The sequence below is a fragment of the Epinephelus fuscoguttatus genome, linkage group LG6 (assembly GCF_011397635.1).
Source record: "Epinephelus fuscoguttatus linkage group LG6, E.fuscoguttatus.final_Chr_v1".
Taxonomy (NCBI): Eukaryota; Metazoa; Chordata; class Actinopteri; order Perciformes; family Serranidae; genus Epinephelus; species Epinephelus fuscoguttatus.
The window spans coordinates 43,447,616-43,468,498 of NC_064757.1; the positions used below are offsets into that span (position 1 = coordinate 43,447,616).

The 20,883-nt window shown below is 40.9% G+C and overlaps 2 protein-coding genes across 3 annotated transcripts in view; one reads left to right on the top strand and one right to left on the bottom strand.

The window, feature by feature from the left end:
* The window catches only part of ptrh1 (peptidyl-tRNA hydrolase 1 homolog), a 177,349-nt gene that overhangs the window by 72,753 nt on the left and 83,713 nt on the right, over nt 1-20,883 (bottom strand). The window lies entirely within an intron of this gene.
* Nucleotides 1-20,883, top strand: part of sh2d3cb (SH2 domain containing 3Cb) — a 58,349-nt gene that overhangs the window by 11,156 nt on the left and 26,310 nt on the right. The window contains exons 1-5 of one of the 2 annotated variants that reach the window (XM_049579579.1): nt 1,210-1,318; nt 12,070-12,109; nt 13,383-13,511; nt 15,368-15,738; nt 17,810-17,910. In XM_049579579.1, coding sequence (XP_049435536.1) covers nt 1,260-1,318; nt 12,070-12,109; nt 13,383-13,511; nt 15,368-15,738; nt 17,810-17,910 — 700 coding nt within the window. In that variant the 5' untranslated portion in view covers nt 1,210-1,259. Of the gene's footprint in view, nt 1-1,209; nt 1,319-12,069; nt 12,110-13,382; nt 13,512-15,367; nt 15,739-17,809; nt 17,911-20,883 lie in introns of those variants that run through there. The other variant, XM_049579577.1, reaches the window with a different exon arrangement.

Here is a 20,883-nt window from a genome sequence, read left to right on the forward strand (position 1 = left end):
TTAATTTATGTAAAACTTTAGACTCTATTTTGAATATTAACAGTAATGAATAACACCACCAATAAAGATAAGGAACTAAATAATATAACAAAACCCTAATGCTGTTTTAATACCAATCGTATATAATTCATCTTATTTCATCGTATAATTTGACTAAAAAATAATCACATGCAATTAATCATGAGCTGATATGTGCTACTATTAGGGACTGTTCGTTACTTATAAAAGGGACGGGGTAGTGCAGAGAGGGGGAGGCATGTCAAATAATTTATCAAACACTGAGGAGGGACTTATGCTTTGTTTATTTTGGCTGATGGGAGGGCCATAAAACTTTAAAATGGTTGTATCTGTACTTATTTTACCACAGGTATTTTGTTTTAAAAGAAAACATGCCTTCCAAACCTGTCAGGATTTTCTAAGAATCACCAAAATGACAACTTTAAAAACAGGAATTGTCATCGGATTTTCACATTTCCGACAGTATCTCATTTAAAAATAAACCATTTGCATGAACTAACCAGCACGACAAGTGTGTAAAACCAAAACTTTTTTTTTAACTCCAGGATTTCGTCTGCAACTTTTAACTTTCCAACATTAAAGCGGAGGGAGGGTCATGCCACAGTCACTTACTGTGCAGTAACATTTATGGGATATATATCTATATCTTTAAAGTCAATATACTACATGTCTTTCAGTTTATCCTCTGCAGCTATCAATCATGGACATAAAGATTTTAGATTTCATATTATTTAATTTATGCAGTTTGTATTTTTGTAATATTTTCATCCTTATTGTAGCGCTCATTTTTTTTTGCGTCTGACTCTTGAGCTGCTGTAACGTGAATTTTCCCACTGTGGGATTATAAAGTCTTATCTCTGAAGCTCAAGGAAAAATATTTGTAGCTTCAGGGACTTTTAAAAAATAGATAAATAAATTAATAAGTTAACAAAAAATAATTAAAACAAAGTCACACCCCTCCCCCTCCTCTGATAAGTAAAGAACAGCCCCTTGCAGTTTACTATGATTTCAAAAAGTTGAAATATTATTAGAATAAAGTCGCAATAAAACAAGAAAATGTCATGAAAATAAAATAAAGTTTCAATAAACAGCTGCCCTGACATGCATCATCATTAAAATACATTAAATTCAGTAGTAGTTGTGAGAGCGGACATGCGCAGTAGCTCGCTCCTGCCGCCGCGCTTCAGTCAGTCAGCTGGGTCCCTCTGAGCGGCAGTGCGGGTCGGAGCGTGCGGGACAACATGTGTGAAGTCGGGGACGTTAAGTGTCGGTCAGTCCGCTGCGGGGAGGGACAGACAAGGTGAGAGGACTCATGTTATAGTTAATGTAAAGTCTGTGGTGTCGGGCTGAGACTTCAGAGGACAAATGTGATGCGTTTAAGTGCTCCAGGAGTTTTCTACAAGTTGGACATTTCTTAATATTTGAGCTTGAGTTATTTGTGTTCTGTGTGTAGTTTGTGTGTAGTTTGTGTGTGTGATGCTTTCAGAGCAGAGACAAACGTGTTTTCAGTTAGTTTGATGCCTTTAAACATGAAAAGCTTCAGACCAGTAAAAGATTTACAACCAGTCGACTTTGATGAGAGAAGAGGCTGGTCTGCTGTCTGTCTGTCTGACTGCCTGCCTGTCTGTCTGTCGGCCTGTCTGTCTGTGTTCCATGGAGGAGTGCAGGCTGAAACTGGACCGGGCTGTAAATTACATAAGAGGAGGAATTTGATCCCGCTCTGCTTCCAGTCAGAATAGTGATAAGAGTTTTTTGGCAGAGATGCAGCAGCCTGTTTCACTTCATGCTGTCTGTCTGTTTGTCCGTCTGTCTATCTGTCTGTCCTACCTGCTCCTGGCTGACCTGATTTACACCTGACTTTGATCTCTGGCTGTTACAGGAAGCTGTTTGATATGTGACACCAGATATTTTCTCACATCATCTCACAGTGTAGATGTCTCCTTCAGGCTGTGACACTTTTCTGACTTTAGGGACTGTTCTTTACTTCTCAGGCGGAGGGGGTGGCTGGGGCGTGAAAGTCAGTGTTGTTCGCTAGTCACTGACATATCCAAGACTGTAATATTCCAAAACAAAAAAAAAAAAATCCCCATTGCATTGAGTATAGCATCAAAATCAATGTTATTGCTAATCACTAACTGTGAAGTAAAATTAAAATAAAAATTGCACATAGCATTTCGTATAGGGTAAAAAAAAAAAACCCTCAATTTTTTTTTCATAAAAAATATCAGTGGCATCATGTAAAGAAACTGACATTTAAAGGGTTATAATTCTGAAAATGAATGAATATTTTGTAGTTATAAAAAACCCAATTCAGTGAAAGTGGAAAATTATATTAATATATGATATTTTATGAAACCTTTTGTGCACATTTCTTTTTAACCTCTGAAAAGGTACCAAGACGGAGTTGTTGTTTTTTGGGACACTTCCTGGAAAATAAAATGCATCAAAATGAAAACAAAATAAGAAAAATAAAAATTAAAACAAATAAAAGTGTATCATTAATTATCATTTTAGTATGGGAGCAAAAATATAACCAAAAATGAATACTTAATGTTTATGATTAGGACTGAAGTTGGTTAAAAAAAAATTCAGTCAGTGAAAGTGGAAAATAGTATTAATATACAATGTTTCCTGATTTTTTTTTTTTTTTGATGCAGACATTTTTTGTCCTATAAAAAGGTACCAAGGCATTTATTTTATTTATTTATTTTTTCAAATCTGACACTGCACAGAAAATAAAAATGCACCAAAATCAATAATGGTACTAGTCCTTGACAATGTGTTCTATTTAAGGAGGAAATAAACATAATGTAAAAATGTAAAAGAAGAAAATGAGGAAGGGCAGGAACATTTGCTCTCTTTGCCTTAGGCTTTCCTTGTATGTGCGTGGAAGGGCAGAGAGGTGCGCTCTCTGAGACACAGGCTTTCTGCGTAGGCCTGGAGGAGAGGCACAGAGGCCCCAGAACAAAACCATGCCACCAGATATAATACTGCAAAAGGACATAAAGTTTTCTTTGACTAAAATGGTCCTGACTGAAAGAGTTTAAGAGTTTGAACGGGGGTCAGTGGAATGTTTAGTGCAACACCGACATTTTTGTGATATAGTAAACAAGCCAACTGTGCAACAGCGTGTTGGAAATGTCCAACAACCTTTTTTGCTTTAACCTTTAAAGTTATCTCGGAGCCTCATTGGGCAAAGCCTCCAGGCAGCTGCCTCTGTGTCTGCAGCTGCCTGTACCGAAACGTCCCCAGAAGTACACTGCACACTGAATGAATAATAATTTAAAAAAAAAAAGACTGCTCAACTTGATGGACTCTCAGTTGACTAATGATCTCTCTCTGGCAAAAACCACTTGGTTATGGTCAAGAAAAAAACATGGTTTAGCTTAAAACAACAGAGTTTTGTGCTTCTATCATGGCAGGAAATTCAGCAAATATCTCTGTGAAAAACAACCGCTCTACATTACACTTTCCCCACAGGAAACACACGACATGTCCCTAAAATTCCCCACGTCTGGGAGCTGAAAGGCAGCTGGAAACGCAGCAATGACTTGCTTAAAAAAAAAAGAAGTTTTTTGTCGTTTGTTGGTCTCATCTGCAGATGGCGGCTGTCTCTTCCAGGTGATGCCATCCACCATCACCTCCAGCTCCTTTAGAAACATTGATGTGACACAGATGAAATGCACGATTGTCGCGTATTCATGGTTCGCAGAAAGGCAGAATGTCAGCATTTATTCTGGCGACTGGTATGAGACAAACTCCTGTCATGTTCTTCTCCTGACGTGACCTCCTGTGGTCGTGCGGAAGTCGAAGGCAGTGTGACGTTACTGCTGCAAAACTCCCATGAGGTGGTTCGGGGTGAATGGTTGGATGATCAAAGAGCGTGTTTTGCATCCCGTCTTGTACCAACAGTGTCTTTCCTTTAACTTGACTATGTCATTTAGTCTCATGAGCTGAAGCAGACCTTCACAGAGAGGTGGTGAATCAGGATTCACTTCACAGACGTATTTCAGAGTTCCGTTAGTCGCTGACCGGATTCTGAGGAGCTGATCGGTGGTTTCCTGACCTGATGGTACTGTGATACTTCAGCTCTGTCTCATTCATTAAGGGGAAAACAGAAGTGGTTATTGAGGTTTACCTTGACCTTCGTTTGAAAAGTCACCGACTGTGTTTCTTTTTCCACTTTATGTGCCTCTCTGTAGTAAACCTCAGCAGCCTCCGCTCTGCGTGGACGCATGTAGGTGGTGTCACATTTGTTTTGGATTATTATGGGAGCTTTGAACCACAGAGTTTGTGTGTGTGTGTGTGTGTGTGTGTGTGTAGATGATACGAGTGTGTCTCATGTTGGCTGAGGGAACAGGAAGTGCTGTAAAATTTGATGCTGGTTTGGGGAGTGCGGCCCCAGGCGGAGGGAGTTCCCCCCTCGCTGAGCTCTCAGAGCAGTTTGTGACCATGACATGACAGAGCTTCAGACACACATGTGTTATTTAACAGGGGAGTGGTTCACTGTGGTGGTGGCTCACTGTCATGGTCTGACTGATATCTACAGCTGTCCTTCATGAATACAAGAATAAATCTAAGAGTTTATCAGCTGAGCAGGTTGGCTGACGGTCGGCTGTCCTTTTGCACAAACATGAAAACAAACTTGAGGTCAGCCACATGAGAAAGTAGCACAGTAAAATGACCCTGGTTTCTAGGTGAAATACTCTGAAAGCTTGTCGACAAAGGGACGGCTGGTCAGGCTGGTTGTCAAACTACTGTCGCTGGCTAGTTTGTTCTCTGGATTGTTTGCTATTTAATTCAGTATTTTACTGATTTTATTATGGCTCCATACCAACAATAACAATAGCTGGAGGGAATTTCCTCACATTTGGCACAAACATCCCCTTGGAGTCAGTCAATACATTTACATCACATCAGAGAAAATTGCTTTATTGTGTCAGTCTGACTAAAACCAGACTTTGAGAGCACATGTTAACATGTTACTGAAATGAAATTGTATTAAATCGAATTTCTCAAAGTCGGCTTAACACACCCGGATAATGCGATTGGGAGTCAGATTCCTCCTGCATGTATCCAGTCAGTCAGACCCAAACTGGCCGAGGCGCTCTGAGCATGCTCCACAGTTTCCACCCCGGGCTTTGACCCGGAAGTCCAATAGCATTAAATGTGTTAGAGAAGAAGAAGAAACTGGTAACAACATGGAGAAATCTACATCCAGAGCTGTGACTTTTTGGACGGATGAGGACATACAGTTCATGCTGTGTCAGCTGAAAGAGTTAAATATTTTAAAAGACACGGATGGGATGCGGCTAGCTAACCGTAGCTAACTTGTTTGTCCATTGTTTGGTCTGTGACGTAATAGGTCAACAGGAAAAATGTCCAATAATAACAAGCTGAAAGGGGGCATATCTCCACCTATCATGGCGGAGTCGGACATACTTGCCTCAATAAATAGATTCCCCTCCCGCGCTTGTATACTGGGACAAGGACAGTAGGCCAATTAAATGGCCTAGTCGAGTTATGTGGTGATAGGTCAAAGGTCAATGTCACTGTGACTTACAAACACAATAATGGAATTCCTTCAAATCTGGCACAAATGTTCACTTTGATTCTATGAACTGATTCGATTTTGGTGGTCAAAGGTCACTGTGACTTTGCATCCATCTCATTCTTGTGACTGTGATATCTCCAAAAAGGACTTTCCTCAAATTTGGCACAAACGTCCACTTGGACTTGAAAATAAACTGATAAGATTTTGGTGCAACTTGACCGGTGTGTGGAGGCATAAAACCTTGAGGTGGTAATTCCAGATATTCTTAATCTATTTAGTTACATTTACTGGGCAGAAAAGCTCTGAGCATCAAAAGATGTATTTGTATCATTGACTTGTGTCTCATAACTGTCTTTAAAGGTAGGGTCTGGAGGATTTTCCAGTTGCTGTTTGTAAACACACATTCAAATTTGGCCCCTCCTATCAGGCTCAACTCTCCCGGGTGTACGGAGCCCGGAGGTACAGAAGAAGGCTTCACAGAAGAGGTTCAGGCAAGGCTCGCGCTGGTGCACGCTCGGACACGCTTGGGCACAGCACCTGGCTCTCTCATTGGCTGGGGAAATCTCCGCCCAGAAGCGGTCCGAGCTCACAAAAACATCAAAATACAGTTAAAGGGCAGGAGCTCTGCAAACAGAGTCACCACCACACATGAGTAGAAGCCCATAGGTGATGATTAAGCAGGATTTCATTTGTATATGTCTGTATTTTGTTTTGTTAGAAAATCCTCCAGATCCTACCTTTAAACCACATTTTGTGAAGCAGTTTGTGCTCCGAGCAGCTGAAGAGCAGCACCATCCAGTTTTATAAACAGGACACATCTAACAAGCTACAAGAATTTCCTCTATTGAGAACATTTTGTCTCTGTTCCCTCAGAGGTCAAACTGCTTGTATCGGTCAATTCACTTGTCAAAGTTCACCAAACTCTTACTAAATGAATTGACTCAATGTTTAAGTCACAAAGGAGGTCACAGCACACTCTGACATCTCAAGCCAAAAGTTTTGTTTTCCCCCGTCTGCATATCAACACTGAAAACAAACTTTCTAGATCTTGACCCTGGAAGGAAATTTACAAAAGGTCCAATTTCAGTGATTGCATGTGGACGAAAGACCAAATCACGCAGGAAAAGCTACATTTTAAAAAATACCCATGTATGTGTTGACAAGACCTAAAGATAAAGAACTGTTTTCCAACTAACATCACTTCAGTTTTTTGACAGTAAAGACATTAAATACAAGCCTATGTTGTAAAATTCTGTAGGTATAAAATTAAACCCTAAACATCTACTTTATGTGCAGCAATATTTGCAGTTATCAAAGAACTAATACTGTGTGCGGGACCAGTGTTTTACTCGTAACGAGGGCCAGATGATGAAATGTTGTTTGATATTTTCCCATGGTCATGAGGAAGTTCATTCATGATGCCAATAAATCAAACCTGTTGTCTCTTGGAGCTCCTCTTACTTCATCATCTGGTTTATGTGCTGATGAAAGAATTATTTCATAATCACAGGAAAACAATAAGTGTTATGAGAAGATAAAATAGCTGCACGTCCTTAACCCTGATCAGGAAATCAAGTTTTCTGATGTCACACGATGAGCTCCAAACTGATACAAGCACCAGTTCAGGACATAAAATAAAACATGAGGCTTGCAAGTGAAGCTTTTGAAAGTCAGGGAGATTCTCATGCAATATGTTTGCGTGTGTGTGTGTGTGTGTGTGTGTGTTTTTGCTCTCAGAGTTTGTGTTTGGGAACAGAAGGTCACCTCCCCTGACGTTACTCATGGAAATATGCAGCATGTTAAGAAACAGCAGAGTGACCCCCAGAAAAAGAAAAAAAAAAAAGTTTCACATTGCCAACGTTGTCTCTCTGACACGACGTATCACTGCTGTCAGAGAGAAACCACACAACTACAGTTTGTTTTTCCCCTTTTTTTCTGACATCAGTCCAACATGTTTGTGCTCCTCCGTGTGTGCAGCTGAGTTTTGAGGCTCCCTGAGCCGTCAGACCTGGTGAGGAGCCAGCTGCTGCGATCACTGGACGGACGTCGGGGGAGAAAAGAAGTTTCTTTTGCTTCAGACCTGAAAAACAAACTGTTTGCAGATATGTGGTTTCACACAGCAGCAGAGATATTCCCCGTCCTCCCTGGAGCAGTTTGTTGTGTGGGAAGCTGTTGCTGGGTGGTGTCGCATTAACACACTTCTGCTGTCAGAGTTGTGCAACAGGACAGACAGACAGACAGAAAACAGTATGTTCCTACCCTGACTGACTGTACTGCGACAACTGCTACTTTAGGTACTGCTATTACAGTACTTCGAGCAGGGTACAGAACCTAAATACTTTTTTGTTTACAACCACAATGTGTCGGTAAGATTGAGTATTAAAAACAATAAAGTACTGAAAGTTGTCGTCAAATATTTGGACAGATTTCATCATATTTTCATCATTATTTCATTTTATTAAGTCAAAATTCTTGACTTCATTTGAGAACTTTCCACAGCAACTTTGCACAGCATTTCTCTCCCTTGTCCCACGTCCCAGATATTGAGCGATGACATTTATTGGCTCTAGTTTTTTTCAGAAGTCAAACCACTGCAGGACAGACGCTTTTCTAAAATCTGTCTTTTATCCAGTGGCTGTGAGGACAGCAGGGAAGGCTGTCACCATGGGGCTGTGTTTGATGTCAATGAAACTGCACACATGTAGCGGGTCAAGTGCAGGTGAACCTGTCACTGTCATATACGCTACGCCCAACAGGGAAAATTGGGAGTCACCAGGAAGTCATAAGCTTTGCAGTTTTAGGTGGAATATGATGGAAACCATCACAAAGAGAAAGAAAGTCAGCTGCAGCAAAGACATGGAAGCGACTTGTAACTGAGCCAGTGACAGGTGACTCTCAGAGGTGTTATGCCTCCACACTGGAGATAGCCCATTTTTGGGTTGTCCGTCCGTCTGTTCATCCATCTGTCTGTCCCATCCTTGTGAATGCGATATTTCAAAAATACCTTAAGGGAACTGGTTAGGTTTGGCGGCCACAGGTCAAGGTCTTTGTCCTCGTCTGTCTCATTGTTATGAACATGATATTTCAAGAACATCTTGAGGGAATTTCTTCAACTTTGGCACAAACGTTCACTTGGACTCAAGCATCAAGTGATTGGATATTGGTCGTCAAAGGTCAAAGTCATTGTGACCTTGCCTGTCTCATTTTTGCGAACATGAAATCACAAGAATACCTTCAAGGAATTTCTTCAAATTTCAAATTTGGAAGAAATGTTCATCTTGACTCAACAATGAAGTGACAGGTAGGGGTCAAGGGGTCAAGGTTGGGGCGCCAGGTGGCTCAGGGGGTAGAGCAGGCGCCCAGTGTACAAAGGCTGTGAAACTGCTGCAGCAGCCGCAGGCTCGATTCCGGCCTACAGCCCTTTGCTGCATGTCGTTCCCCCTCTCTCTCCCCCTTTAACACTTAATATCTATCCTATCAAATAAAGGCAAAACCCCCAAAAAATAATCTTCAAAAAACAAAAGAAGACAGGTCAAGGTCACTGTGACCTCAGAAAACAACACAAATGTCAAACAGGATGAAATAATGAAGTGATGACATTTTATATCCAAAGGGTCAAAGGTCAGCTTCACTGTGACATCATAATGTTCTGCAAAAAACACTTTTCTGGCCGTTGCTCAACGTCATAACTGAGGAACAGAAGAGGAGGCATTTGGTCAGATACTGAATTGGTGACTAATCTTGGGTGTCCATCTTGAAATTGTGCTAAGTATGTAGATCGAATCTGCTGCCGGGGGGGAGATATGTGTGGAGCATCCATGTTTTCACAGACATGGATGTAAACTATATGAGAAACTTGACTGGTGCACAGAGGCGTGTAACTGTGGGGTGGTAATTCTAGTTTGTGAAATTTGAGTTATTTTTCATTTTCACATGAGGGGAATATGACATGAAGCGACACAGTACATGTGAGGCAGAAAAGAAATGTTTATTCTTTAAGTTAAACATTCATTATATCAAACATTTCAGCAGCCTCTCGGCGTTGGTAATATGTCCCCCTCAGTGTCCCATACAAACATACTCTTTGTCCCACATCTGTTTTTTTTTAAGATCTGGTCACCGCTGAATTGAGCAATATAAAAATCTGAACCTGTATCTGATCACAGTTGTTGGATTGTTTGTTCATGTTGCCAGGGATATGCCAGAATTAATAACATCTGATCAAACCCCACCCACACAATCCTGACGAAGCAGATGAGTGTTAAACTAAAAATCATACTCAGAAACTTATTTTAAGAGCCCGAGAACCAAAAAATTTCTCGGGAGTTTCTTGGGAATAACTACTGTATCTGGTACTGATTAAAGGTAAAATAGATATGTTGTTTGATTGGTACACTTCTACTTTTAATTATATTTATTTGTAACTTACAAAATAGTCAATAAACACTGAATGATTATTTTCTGGATTAATTACATATGTTCTCTTTAGTAAATTAATATTTTATCATAATCAGTACCAAAGTACATCGATCTGAGGAGAAACTTTGGCCAGAAAAGCCCCATTGACACAGGCAGCTGTGGGTTAGACTCATGTCAGAATTAAACAAAAATGCAACTGTAAACCATAAAAAAATGTTCATTTTCTTTTGGAAACAACTTTAATTTCACTTTTAAAGGAACACTTCACCCTCAAAATAGCCATTTGTGTATGAAGTACTTGCCACTTGTTACATTGAATTCGTGAAGTTTTTCTCGCATGCCTCCACGATAAACAAATAATCCAAAAACTGAGAAAATTCTTGACGAATTGAAGTCATAGGGGGCCATATTAAACAACAGCACAATTATATCAAAACATCTGTTTACAAACTCTCACACAACTCCTGCAGAATCAGCCACACCATTAATAAAGAGTCATTTCACCTCACTGAACACAGGAGCATTGTGGAAACGAACTAGTCACATAACTGGTTTTGAAGAAAGCATAGATTCAATTCAGTTTCCCGTCAGAAAGGGCCGTCTGCCGTTTGCTAGGTAGCTAACATGATGCTACATGTGTAGCAGTGTCTGGAGGTCAATCTGCTCCCACAGATGGGCTGTTTTGTCTTTACTCTGACAGTAACCTAGTTAAAGGAGCGGCAGTGACATCCTCAGAGATTTTTAACTAGAAGTGGTGCAACCAGCAGCACAGAAAAGGCAGAGCGCCCTGAAAAAAGACACTAGGCGTCACGCTTTTTCTCTTGGCGGCCGCATAGAGCTGCATATGCTCTCTCCTCAGGTCCTTCAATTTGCATGTCGAAGTATCCTTGGGCAAGACACTGAACCCATAATTGTTCCCGATGGCTGTTCCATCAGTGTGTGAGAGTGTGTGAATGGTTATTGAGTAGCAGGTGGCATCTTGTTTGGCAGCCTCAACCACCAGTGTGTGAATGGGTGAATGTGACTCATAGTTTAAAAAGCGCTTTGAGTGGTTGGAAGACTAGAAAGGTGCTGCACAAGTGCAGGTCCATTTACCACTGGGAACAGTTGACCCTTTGCTCAGTCCCACCATTAATAATACTCGTTACCTGGAGAGGTTGGAAAAAGATATACGTTTCTTCCCTGTTCCAAAACCAAAATCAGACCCTGAAAAGTGTAGGGTTAGCTAGCTAGCTACTGAAGATATAGCCTACTGAATGTATACACATGCTGCTTTTGCTTTGTAATGATTATAACAGTGAAACAAAGAGCGACCCTGCTGTACAGGAACCAGTGAAGGGAAGCAGGGGGACTTTGCTGATATTCAACCAGCTGTGTGTCATCACAGTGTGTGCAGATGAACAGTATTTGGCTTCCCCGAAGGCTCCCTGTCTGCCCGTTGGCTGGCAGCAGCGGGGAAAGCCAAACACCGTTCATCTGCATTCAGCGAGATGACACACAGTTGGTTGAACATCGGTGAAAATCCCCTTTATTTTCATTGTCCTATGTTTCAATTTTCAGTGGTGTGGTGGTTCATTTCCTGTGATCTGCACTGTTATACTTGTAACTATCTTTGTCTTTTTAACCTGTTGTTGCTGCTCAGTCAGTTTGACATCCTGGATATATCCTTCAAACACAGACTGTAGACCCCTCTGTAGACCCATCTCTCTGGAATCACTCTATTTGTCCAAAAATTTGATAATATTTCTTCAGGGGGTGCAGTTGGTTACAGTGTGGGCTCCATGCTAGCTCCGACAGCTTGTCGGACCATCACAAAGGCCCTTACAGTAAGTGTGGGTCAGTACTTCAGTGTACAGCAGGTCAGGGAGGACCAGCTAACCAGAGTTTACAAAGAACACTGATGTTTACAAGTCATCCTGTCTCAGGGCTCCATGATATAATATCCAAATATACAATAAATCCTTTTGGTCAGGCAAAGGCAGAAAAATGTCTTAAACAAGAGTGAAGGGTTAGGGATCTCTATAAAAAACCATTACTGAGTTTTTCTGATTCAATTTCTCGTTTCTTTTGTTTTTCAGTCAGCAGGACCTGACAGACAGCAGCGGAGAATATGTGAAGGTAGGCTTCCTCTTTATGACTCCAAATCTGTTTTCATCTAACACTCTTATCTTGTTTACTTGGCTTCCTTTTTGCAGTGACGCTGCTCTTCTCTCTTCCTCTTGTCAGACAAAACACTTTCTGTTCTCAGCAGCGGCACCATTTTCAGTTAAAGGTTAAATTAAAACTCTGCTGCTGTGATCCTCCACACACGGCACTCAGGCTCTAATTCAATCAGGACGGGTGACAGAAAGGACTCGGGGAATGCGGTCCTCCGTGGGGAAATACTTTAAAGCTGCTGTGGTTGCTGCTGGTAACCGCGGCGGCCTCGATTCAGCCGGCCGGCAGCTCTGCCTGGAAAAGGTAGAAGGAGACACAGAGAGCGAGAGAATTTCCAGTTCATTGACTTATAATTGGATACTTGACAAACACACTTGTCTGAAAGGGACAAGCTGGCAATGAATGATAATGCTAATGAAATTAAAGCTATTCATTAGGGGCTTCCAGGTCTTTTCCATCTCTAAAACACACACACACACACACACACACTCTCTCTCTCATGTTGTTTTGAAGTGGTCCTGGCCCGATGCCCAGCCCTTGATTCACAGTCCAGTGGGACAAACCATTGTGTCAAAAAGCGAGGGGTGGGAGGTGTCAGGGAGAAGAAAAACAACATGTCACCTATAACACAGTGTTGTAACAGTAACTAGTGTGTGTGTGTGTGTGTGTGTCTGAACAAAAGCATTCCCAGCCCGGCGTCGGTGTAAACTCTTGATATACAGTATCTTCGTTTTTTTTTTTTTTTTGTATTTGTATAAAGACGCATCAGACAAAGCACCACTGAGTGATGACCCCCATTACACAATGACGTTGCCTAGGCGACGAGGCCAAGACTCCAGCATGGGTCTCGGTCTCGGGCCCCTGGTGTCGCCAGTGCTGATGCCAGTGTGGGAATGCCAGAGCTGTCCGTCCTCCCTCCTCATCCCCCTCTGTCCTCACACACATTCACACAAAAACAGAGCTGAAAAGGGCTGCAGTTCGACCAGATTTACCCACAATGCTCGTTCACTCAGAGGACGAACATTTCACCTAGGTTTTTAAGGAAAGAGTGGAGTCTGGTTTGCCATATTTAGACAGCAGGAAGCAGCAGAGATGCGGCAGACAGTAAACATATCTGTTGGGATGTGAACCTAAAGCCAGAAGATGCCACATGACTGGTTTAAACTAATGTTTTCTTTTGTGTTTGTTTTGTTGGGTTGTCGTGTCTGATTGTGCACCTGTGATGCCCTTTAAGTTCTCCAAAGACAAGTTCTGGTTGGAGCCGGCGACGGAGAAACTGAGGAAGCAGCTGGAGGAGGAGCTGAAGCTGAGCGGCAGCAACCTGAAGAGCCACGCCTGGTACCACGGACGCATCCCCTGGGAGGTCTGCCTCACACACACACACACACACACACACACACACACACACACACACACACACACACACACACAGGTTTTATGTTTGTCACTAGGCTTACCTTAATCTTAACCCATTGTTTCTCAGATGGGGGTATGGGTACCTCTAGTTGTACATTGGAGTACTGCAGGGGGTATATGAGATTTTTTTTTAACGTTAATTAGAAAAATATTAGTCATGCATAATTCCTTAAATGATTATATTATTATAAGTTCAACAAAAAACATAAACTTAAGTTTGCTAAACCATATTTTATATTCAGAATTCTTATTCTCATTGCCATCGTTGCTGCGCAGGCACCACACTGCTCAACTTTACGGTGCATGCCCACTATACACAATAACACATGACCATAAATTGGCTTCCATTCTTTGTATATTGGAAGCGACTGATTTGCTACACAAAGCATGCTGGGATACCTGCGATGTGGATCAGGCTGGCGGAGCAATGAGAGGGCATGACATGTGCTCCCGGTGCTTACATCAAGACAGCCGATCAAGCTGTAGTCACAAGCGACTGGCGATGCAGGGCTGACACGAGTTTGGGCAAACTGGTGGCGTATCGTGGGCATGCATCGTTAATGTCACAGAGCTGGCTGATTAAAAAATGCATAAAACTGTCTAAATAATTAGTGCAGTCTGTTATGTGAATACTGCATCATACCAGACAATATGCGAAGCAGAGGAGCAACCCTGTGGGTGTTATTTATATTTCACATTAGAATAAATCAATCACATCAGTACATCCTGTTGTTTATTATTGAGAATTAATTAAAAACTTGTTCATATAGTCTGCGCTTCCAAACCCTCAATAACCAGCTGTGGTAATAACTTACGTGACATGTTGTGTCCGTGCCACATGTATTTCTCTATTTAAGGATTAGTTGTATGTATGTTGTACAGTATGTAATGTATCTTGTTAGTTAGTGAGATAGCCACTGATAAATCTAAAAATCACCCTAGTTTCATTCGTTGTTAGGAAAGTGAACAAAGCATCTTTTTTACAGGATTTAAAAATTTTACAGTAAATTACATTGTTATCATTTAGGTAATTTACTATTCAGATGATTAGTTTTTTGGTTAAGAAGTGGAGCTTAATGATCCTATTTTAACTATAGGATCCAAAACAAAACTGGCCACTGGGACGTTACCTTGAGTTTTACTTTAAAATAAAACATCTGAATTGTGTTATGACCTTAAACTCTCATGAATAAGAGTAATGCAGTGATTCAACCACAAGATGGAGCTCTGTTCAAACACCAGCTGAGCTGATAGTTTGAAGGCACAATCTTGTTCAGAAATTTAGATTTATACCAAACCAAACAAAAACCAAAACAAAACAAAATGCAGGAGTTCCTCTAATTAGCTGCAGTAACACAGTAGACAGTCATTATTTAGGCGAATAGAGGGATGATTGAATATATACAATATTATTCTTATTATTAGACCTGGTTGACAGGCTTTTCTATTTGAGAATCTCAGATATCAGATATACTTCTTCATTATATAGGTCCACAGAACAGATGCACTTTATTTATGTCAGCCTCATCCCAATTTGAACTAATTTAATAAGGCAAAGCCAAAACTAAAACTAAACCCAACATTTTTTCACACCAACCTCAACAGAGACATATCTTTTACCTGCAAAAAAATCAACAATAAAAATGGTTGTGGCACCATTTTTAACCAATCAAATTTGTTATAATGTTGCCAAAAATAAAGCCATCACACTGATCACTGCTAAGCAGTCTGAACCTTCTTTGAGAACTTGTGTATTTCCATAATATTTATCAATATTAATTAATGATTAAAATGTCTCCTCAGGTGTCAGAGAGCCTGGTGGTGAACCACGGCGACTTCCTCATCAGAGACTCTCAGTCCAGTCAGGGCGACTTTGTCCTCACCAGCCACTGGGAACAGAAGACACTTCACTTTGTCATCAGGAGGACGGTGGTTCAGTCCGGTGAGACGTACACTCGGGTACAGTACAGCCTGGAGGGCGAGGCCTTCGACTCTTTACCGGCTCTTGTTCACTTCTACGTGGGCAGCAAGGCGGCTTTGACCCGGTGGTGTGGAGCTCAGATTCACCATCCGGTAAACAGGACGCTGCCTCTCAGCTACCTGGAGACGGCCTTTGGCACTGCCGTCAGCCCGCCTTCCTGCCACAGCGGAGAGGAGAGGGTTTGTCCGAGAAGGTAAGGTTTCACTAAAAAGAGACTAGAGCACTTCATTTTTTCACTGTTTATGCCTCCAGGCTGGCGATCGCCGTGGCATTATTTTTATGGGTTGTCCATCCGTCCGTCCCATTCTCGTGAACGCGATATCTCAAGAAACTTCGAGGAAATTTCCTCAGATCTGGCAAAAACGTCCACTTGGACTCAACGATAAATTGACTGTTGGTTGTAGGTCAAAGGTCAAGGTCCCTGTGACCTAGTCTGTCTCATTCTCATGAATGGGATATCTTAACAGTACCTTGAGGGAATTTCTTTAAATTTGGCACAAATATCCACCTGGACTCAATGATGAACTAATTAGAATTTAGTGGTCAAAGGTCAAGGCTACTGTGTCCTTGCATACATCTCATTCTTGTGAATGCTATATCTCAGGAATAATGTGTAGGAATTTTCTTAAATTTTGTAAAAACATCCACTTGGATTTAGTAATGAACTGATTAGAATTTGATGGTCAAAGGTCAAAAGGTCAAGGTCACTGTGACCTCGTCCGTATCATTCTTGCAAATGCAATATCTCAAAAATGCCTTGAGGGAATTTATTCGAATTTAGGCAACAGGCCGCAGGCCGAGTGTCGAAGACAGTCACGTGACGATATATGAGTATAACATCACGAGCTCGAGTGTGATATTGCTTTTATACAACAGTTTAACAGTTAAATAAGCAAGGCTGATTAAGAAATGTTGAAAAATGAGGACAAAATAGATAATTTAAGCATTTTATTTGTCTTCCGCCAACAAAAATAGTTCCCTCAGGACTCCGCTGTCACCGTTGCTATGTATGCAGACATGGTGCGCCAGGCACTTACTCTTTATACACATTTATCTGCACGTTTCCATTAATTGTGCAGCCGGTGAAATAAGTCTCTGGTGACTGCATGGTGGACTGTGGCTTCACAGGCACAGCTGACTCTGCCTTCTGATCTGACAGTATGTTGCTTTTCTCCAAGTCATTGAGCTCCGCTAATGAAACACTGACAAACCTGGATGTGTGCTCAGATGGATTCAGCTTCTCCTCTCCCTCATCTTCCTCTGATGACCATTCATAGTTCAATTCAAAACTTATTTTAGGAAATAAATCCATATTTTTGGCTGTTTGACAGTGGATGAATTAATTAGCCTACAACGCAACTGCTGACCTAACTGACACTAACCGTCAGTTTTGATTTGATTGTTGATTGCAATCAGCTGTGAGGCGGAGTGATACATACACAGTGAAATAACCGTGATGTTGTACTCCAATATCGTCACGGTTTTACTGTCTCTCGACCAATCAGATTGCAGGGCCGGAACTAACTGTTGTATAATTGGACTTAATAATGAACTGCTTAAATTTTGTGGTCAAAGGTCAAGGTCACTGTGACATTGGATCCGTCTCATTCTTGTGAACTCAATAACTTAAGTATGCCTTGTGGGAATTGGCTCAAATTTGCCACAAACGTCCACTTGGACTCAGTAATGAACTGTTAAGAATTTGGTGATCGAAAGTCAAAGGTCAAGATCACTGTGACCTCACTAATTATTATGAAATTTTACAGAAATGTCTAAAAGGATAAAATGATGAACTGATGAGGCATTTTATATCCAAAAGGTCAAAAGTTTAACGTCACTGTGACATCATAATGTTCTGCAAAAACACTTTTCTTACCATTATTCAAAGTCATATCTTAGGAACATAAGGAAAGACATTTGGTCAGATACTGAATTGGTGACTCTAATCTTGGTGTCCTTTTTAAAACTGTGCCGATTGTACAGATCCTCTGTGCTGTCGGGGGGAAGGTGGGTGTGAAGCATCCATGTTTTCACAGATATGGATGTAAACTGTAAAAGCAACGTGACTGGTGCACAGAGGCACACAATTGCAAGGCGGTAATTCTAGTTGTAGCCTAATAAAGGCTGATAAGATGTAAGAAGCAGCATAACAGAAGACACAACTCCCTCTTTATATAAAACAAATTCAAAATGAGTTACTGTTTCCTGTGTGGCGATAACCATCTGCCATCTCTCTGTCTCTCTTTTTCTGTGTCTCCATGCAGTCCTTCCTCTCTCCACCACAGGGAGGCAGATGTGAACAGTGAGCAGGACGACTGGCCTCTTCTGACTGCTGGAGAATCCTCTGTCTCTCTGAACAGCAACAGTAAGTTTAATAATGAACTGAACCTGAAAATACTCCTCAGGGCTAACAGGTGAAAACATGTCCTCTGTCCCAAGTCAGTCCACCAGGGAGTGTTTTGTTAGTTTTATTTTGGTGGGCAAGTACAGAAGGTGTACCATCTCCACCAGGGGTGTGGAAACTTTTCTGAATGGTGAAAATACCTGGAGGGCCAGCTGCTTCTCGCACCATATGAATTAGTAAATAAAAATCACATACAAATAATACAAATACAACTGTTTCATCTTTCAGTGAAAAAGTATCAAACTTATGACGCTCCTAGAAGCGGCAGCCCTCGCTGTTGACTTTACGCATCTCAGCTGTGGTTCCGTCTGCAGCGTAGCAGGAAATGTCTGCTGTTAGGTAACCGTTCATTTGCTTGTTTAACCTCCATTAATGAAAACTCGTTAGTTCTACCTGCGTAGTTTCTATTGCATGTCTACAAGCCGTATGACAATCCTGCCATTGTGAGGTGAATGGAAAAAAAGCAAAGTGATCTTGCATGATTAACCAACACTGGCCCTCGGGGAAATTGGAAATGACTGATCTGATGTTCTACATGATTCGTGCAATTATATCAAAATGTTCTAGGTTTTATTGATATAATCTGTGTCATAGATCCTGTCCAGTTTAATAACATGGGTGATGATATCACATTATCTTGGTTCATCAAAGACATTTTTGTGTTGGTGCACGTGTGTGTCGGGTGATTAGTAAGTAGATACGACAGAAATGTCAAAAGATGAACCATATGTATTTAATATTCATGATAAAGATGTGCTCTCACCACACACACTACAACGCCTTCATGTTTTTATTTGTTCAAAGACATTTTTTAAGTTATAGCTACTTTTTTATATTTTTTGTTGCACTGGTTGTTGTTAATTATTGCATTTATAATAGCTGTATTTCCAATGAAGATTTCTGTTGCTGTTATATTTGCTGACAATGAGATTGTTATTCTAAGTGTATGAAACCTTACAAGAAGGATCCCTGTAGAGGTTGACGTTTTTGTCGAAGAGTAGGATTCTTTGTGTTAAACCAGAAACAGCAAAAACCACCAGACTCCATTCAAATAAACAGTATTTTATCATCGTAAAACACACATCATTCGAAGTTGACAGAAACAAAATAAAAACACAAAAACTGTCTTTGTTCGTCTTTTCACTGCTTCAACAGTCACCAACTCTGCTTTGACTCAAGTAAACCCTTAATGCACCCAGTTAAATGTAAAAAGGGATTCCTTCCATTATGTCGTCAGACACTTAGAAGAATAATCTGAGGTGTTGGTGGCAAAAACAAGCACTTTTAGTGGATGTAGAATGTCGGTGCGAACCAGCCAAGAGTGGTTACATTGCAGCGCTCTGGCTTAATACTGGACCAAATTAAAGAAATTGTTGTTCCCGTTAGTCACTGAAATACAGAGACATGAGAAAACAGGGGTCAGGTTGAAAAATATCAGGCTTTTTTTTTTGGCTTGAAAAATGTAGAAAGCCTCATGGCAACATCCATGGTACAGGACCTTTATTAAACCTTGCCATAACCGTGTGTCTCTAGGTTCTCTCTCTCTATGCAGACCTCTGCTCTTAAATAAAAGAAACATGCTGAAAAAGATGTAAAACAATAAGTGACTGTGAGAAATAAACAGAAACTATAAACAATGGTATTGTCCTGTAAGTGCTACCTGATGACAATAACCCAAAACTAATTCAGCTATGTAAGTAGTGTAACAAGAAACCAATAGGCTGCTAGGCTCTGGTGCTTAATAACAACACCTGCTTCAAGAAACAGAACAGTAATTTAATATGTCACCATTTGTTTTAGTTGTCAGTATTTATTATGCCCTCATGCCGGCGTTTTCACAGACATGGATGTAATCTATTACTGCAGCCAGGCCTGGAATTTCATCATTTTAGGGGCAAGGCCACTTAGCCTTTCGTGTTGTCAATTTTTTGAGGGCAGCAAGGCCATAAAATAAAACAATGATTTTAAGTCCACGTTCATAATGAATTTAAGGACTAATCAATAAAACAAGCTCAAGTAATAATGATGAGTATAATAAGTAATAATGTGATTTATTTAATAGTACTAATAAACCCAATGTGTTTTAAATATAGAACAACCAGATTCATGTATTTATAAGAAAACTATCTTAAATATAAGGCCTAAATATTTTTTGAGTGTACATGATAAACTGATTCACTGAACAAGACTGGCTTACAATTACAATTACAATTACAATTACAATTAATACCGGGTCTCAGTGCCAATTCCTGCCCGGGCGTTTGATGAAGTCTCCTGGTTGGCCGGTGATAGATTGGTGTCAAACTGTCGTTACAGCCCGTCCAAGCTCTTCATGCCAGGCTCGAATCAAACCCCCCACTGGTGATGTACGCATCGTCTCATTTGAAGTTGCTCAGTAAGAGTACAGAATGTCATCTCATTTTTTTTTCCTCAAAAGACGCAGGTGTCAAAGCCGTGTTGACAGGAAGGAGGCAGAGGAGAAAACCGCAAAATCACCTGAGGCAGTGCGGGCAGGGTATCAACGCCACTGTGGCCTTAGGGCAGGTATTTTTTTCAAGGGCACAGGGCCAAATGAGGAGGCCACGAGAGCCATGGCCCTCGTGGCCCTCGTGAAATTCCTGCCCTGACTGCAGCTTGACTCGTACGTGGAGGCTTACAACCACAAGGTGGTAATTCTAGTTTTAGTTATCCATTATTTAAGAGAGACAACATCCACTATCAGTCATTTACAAAAAATATTTCATTGCTTATGCTCTCTAGTTAACTCATAAATGTATGGAATGGTAACACAGCAACACCATATCATAAAATCACAAGGTTAAAAACTAAACTTTCTCTCTAACCAGTAAACACAGACCATCTGCAAAGTTGGTGCACAGGGGGAAGGGCAACTGTAAAACTTTTTAGGATGCTTTGATTTTATCTGTGTCAAAA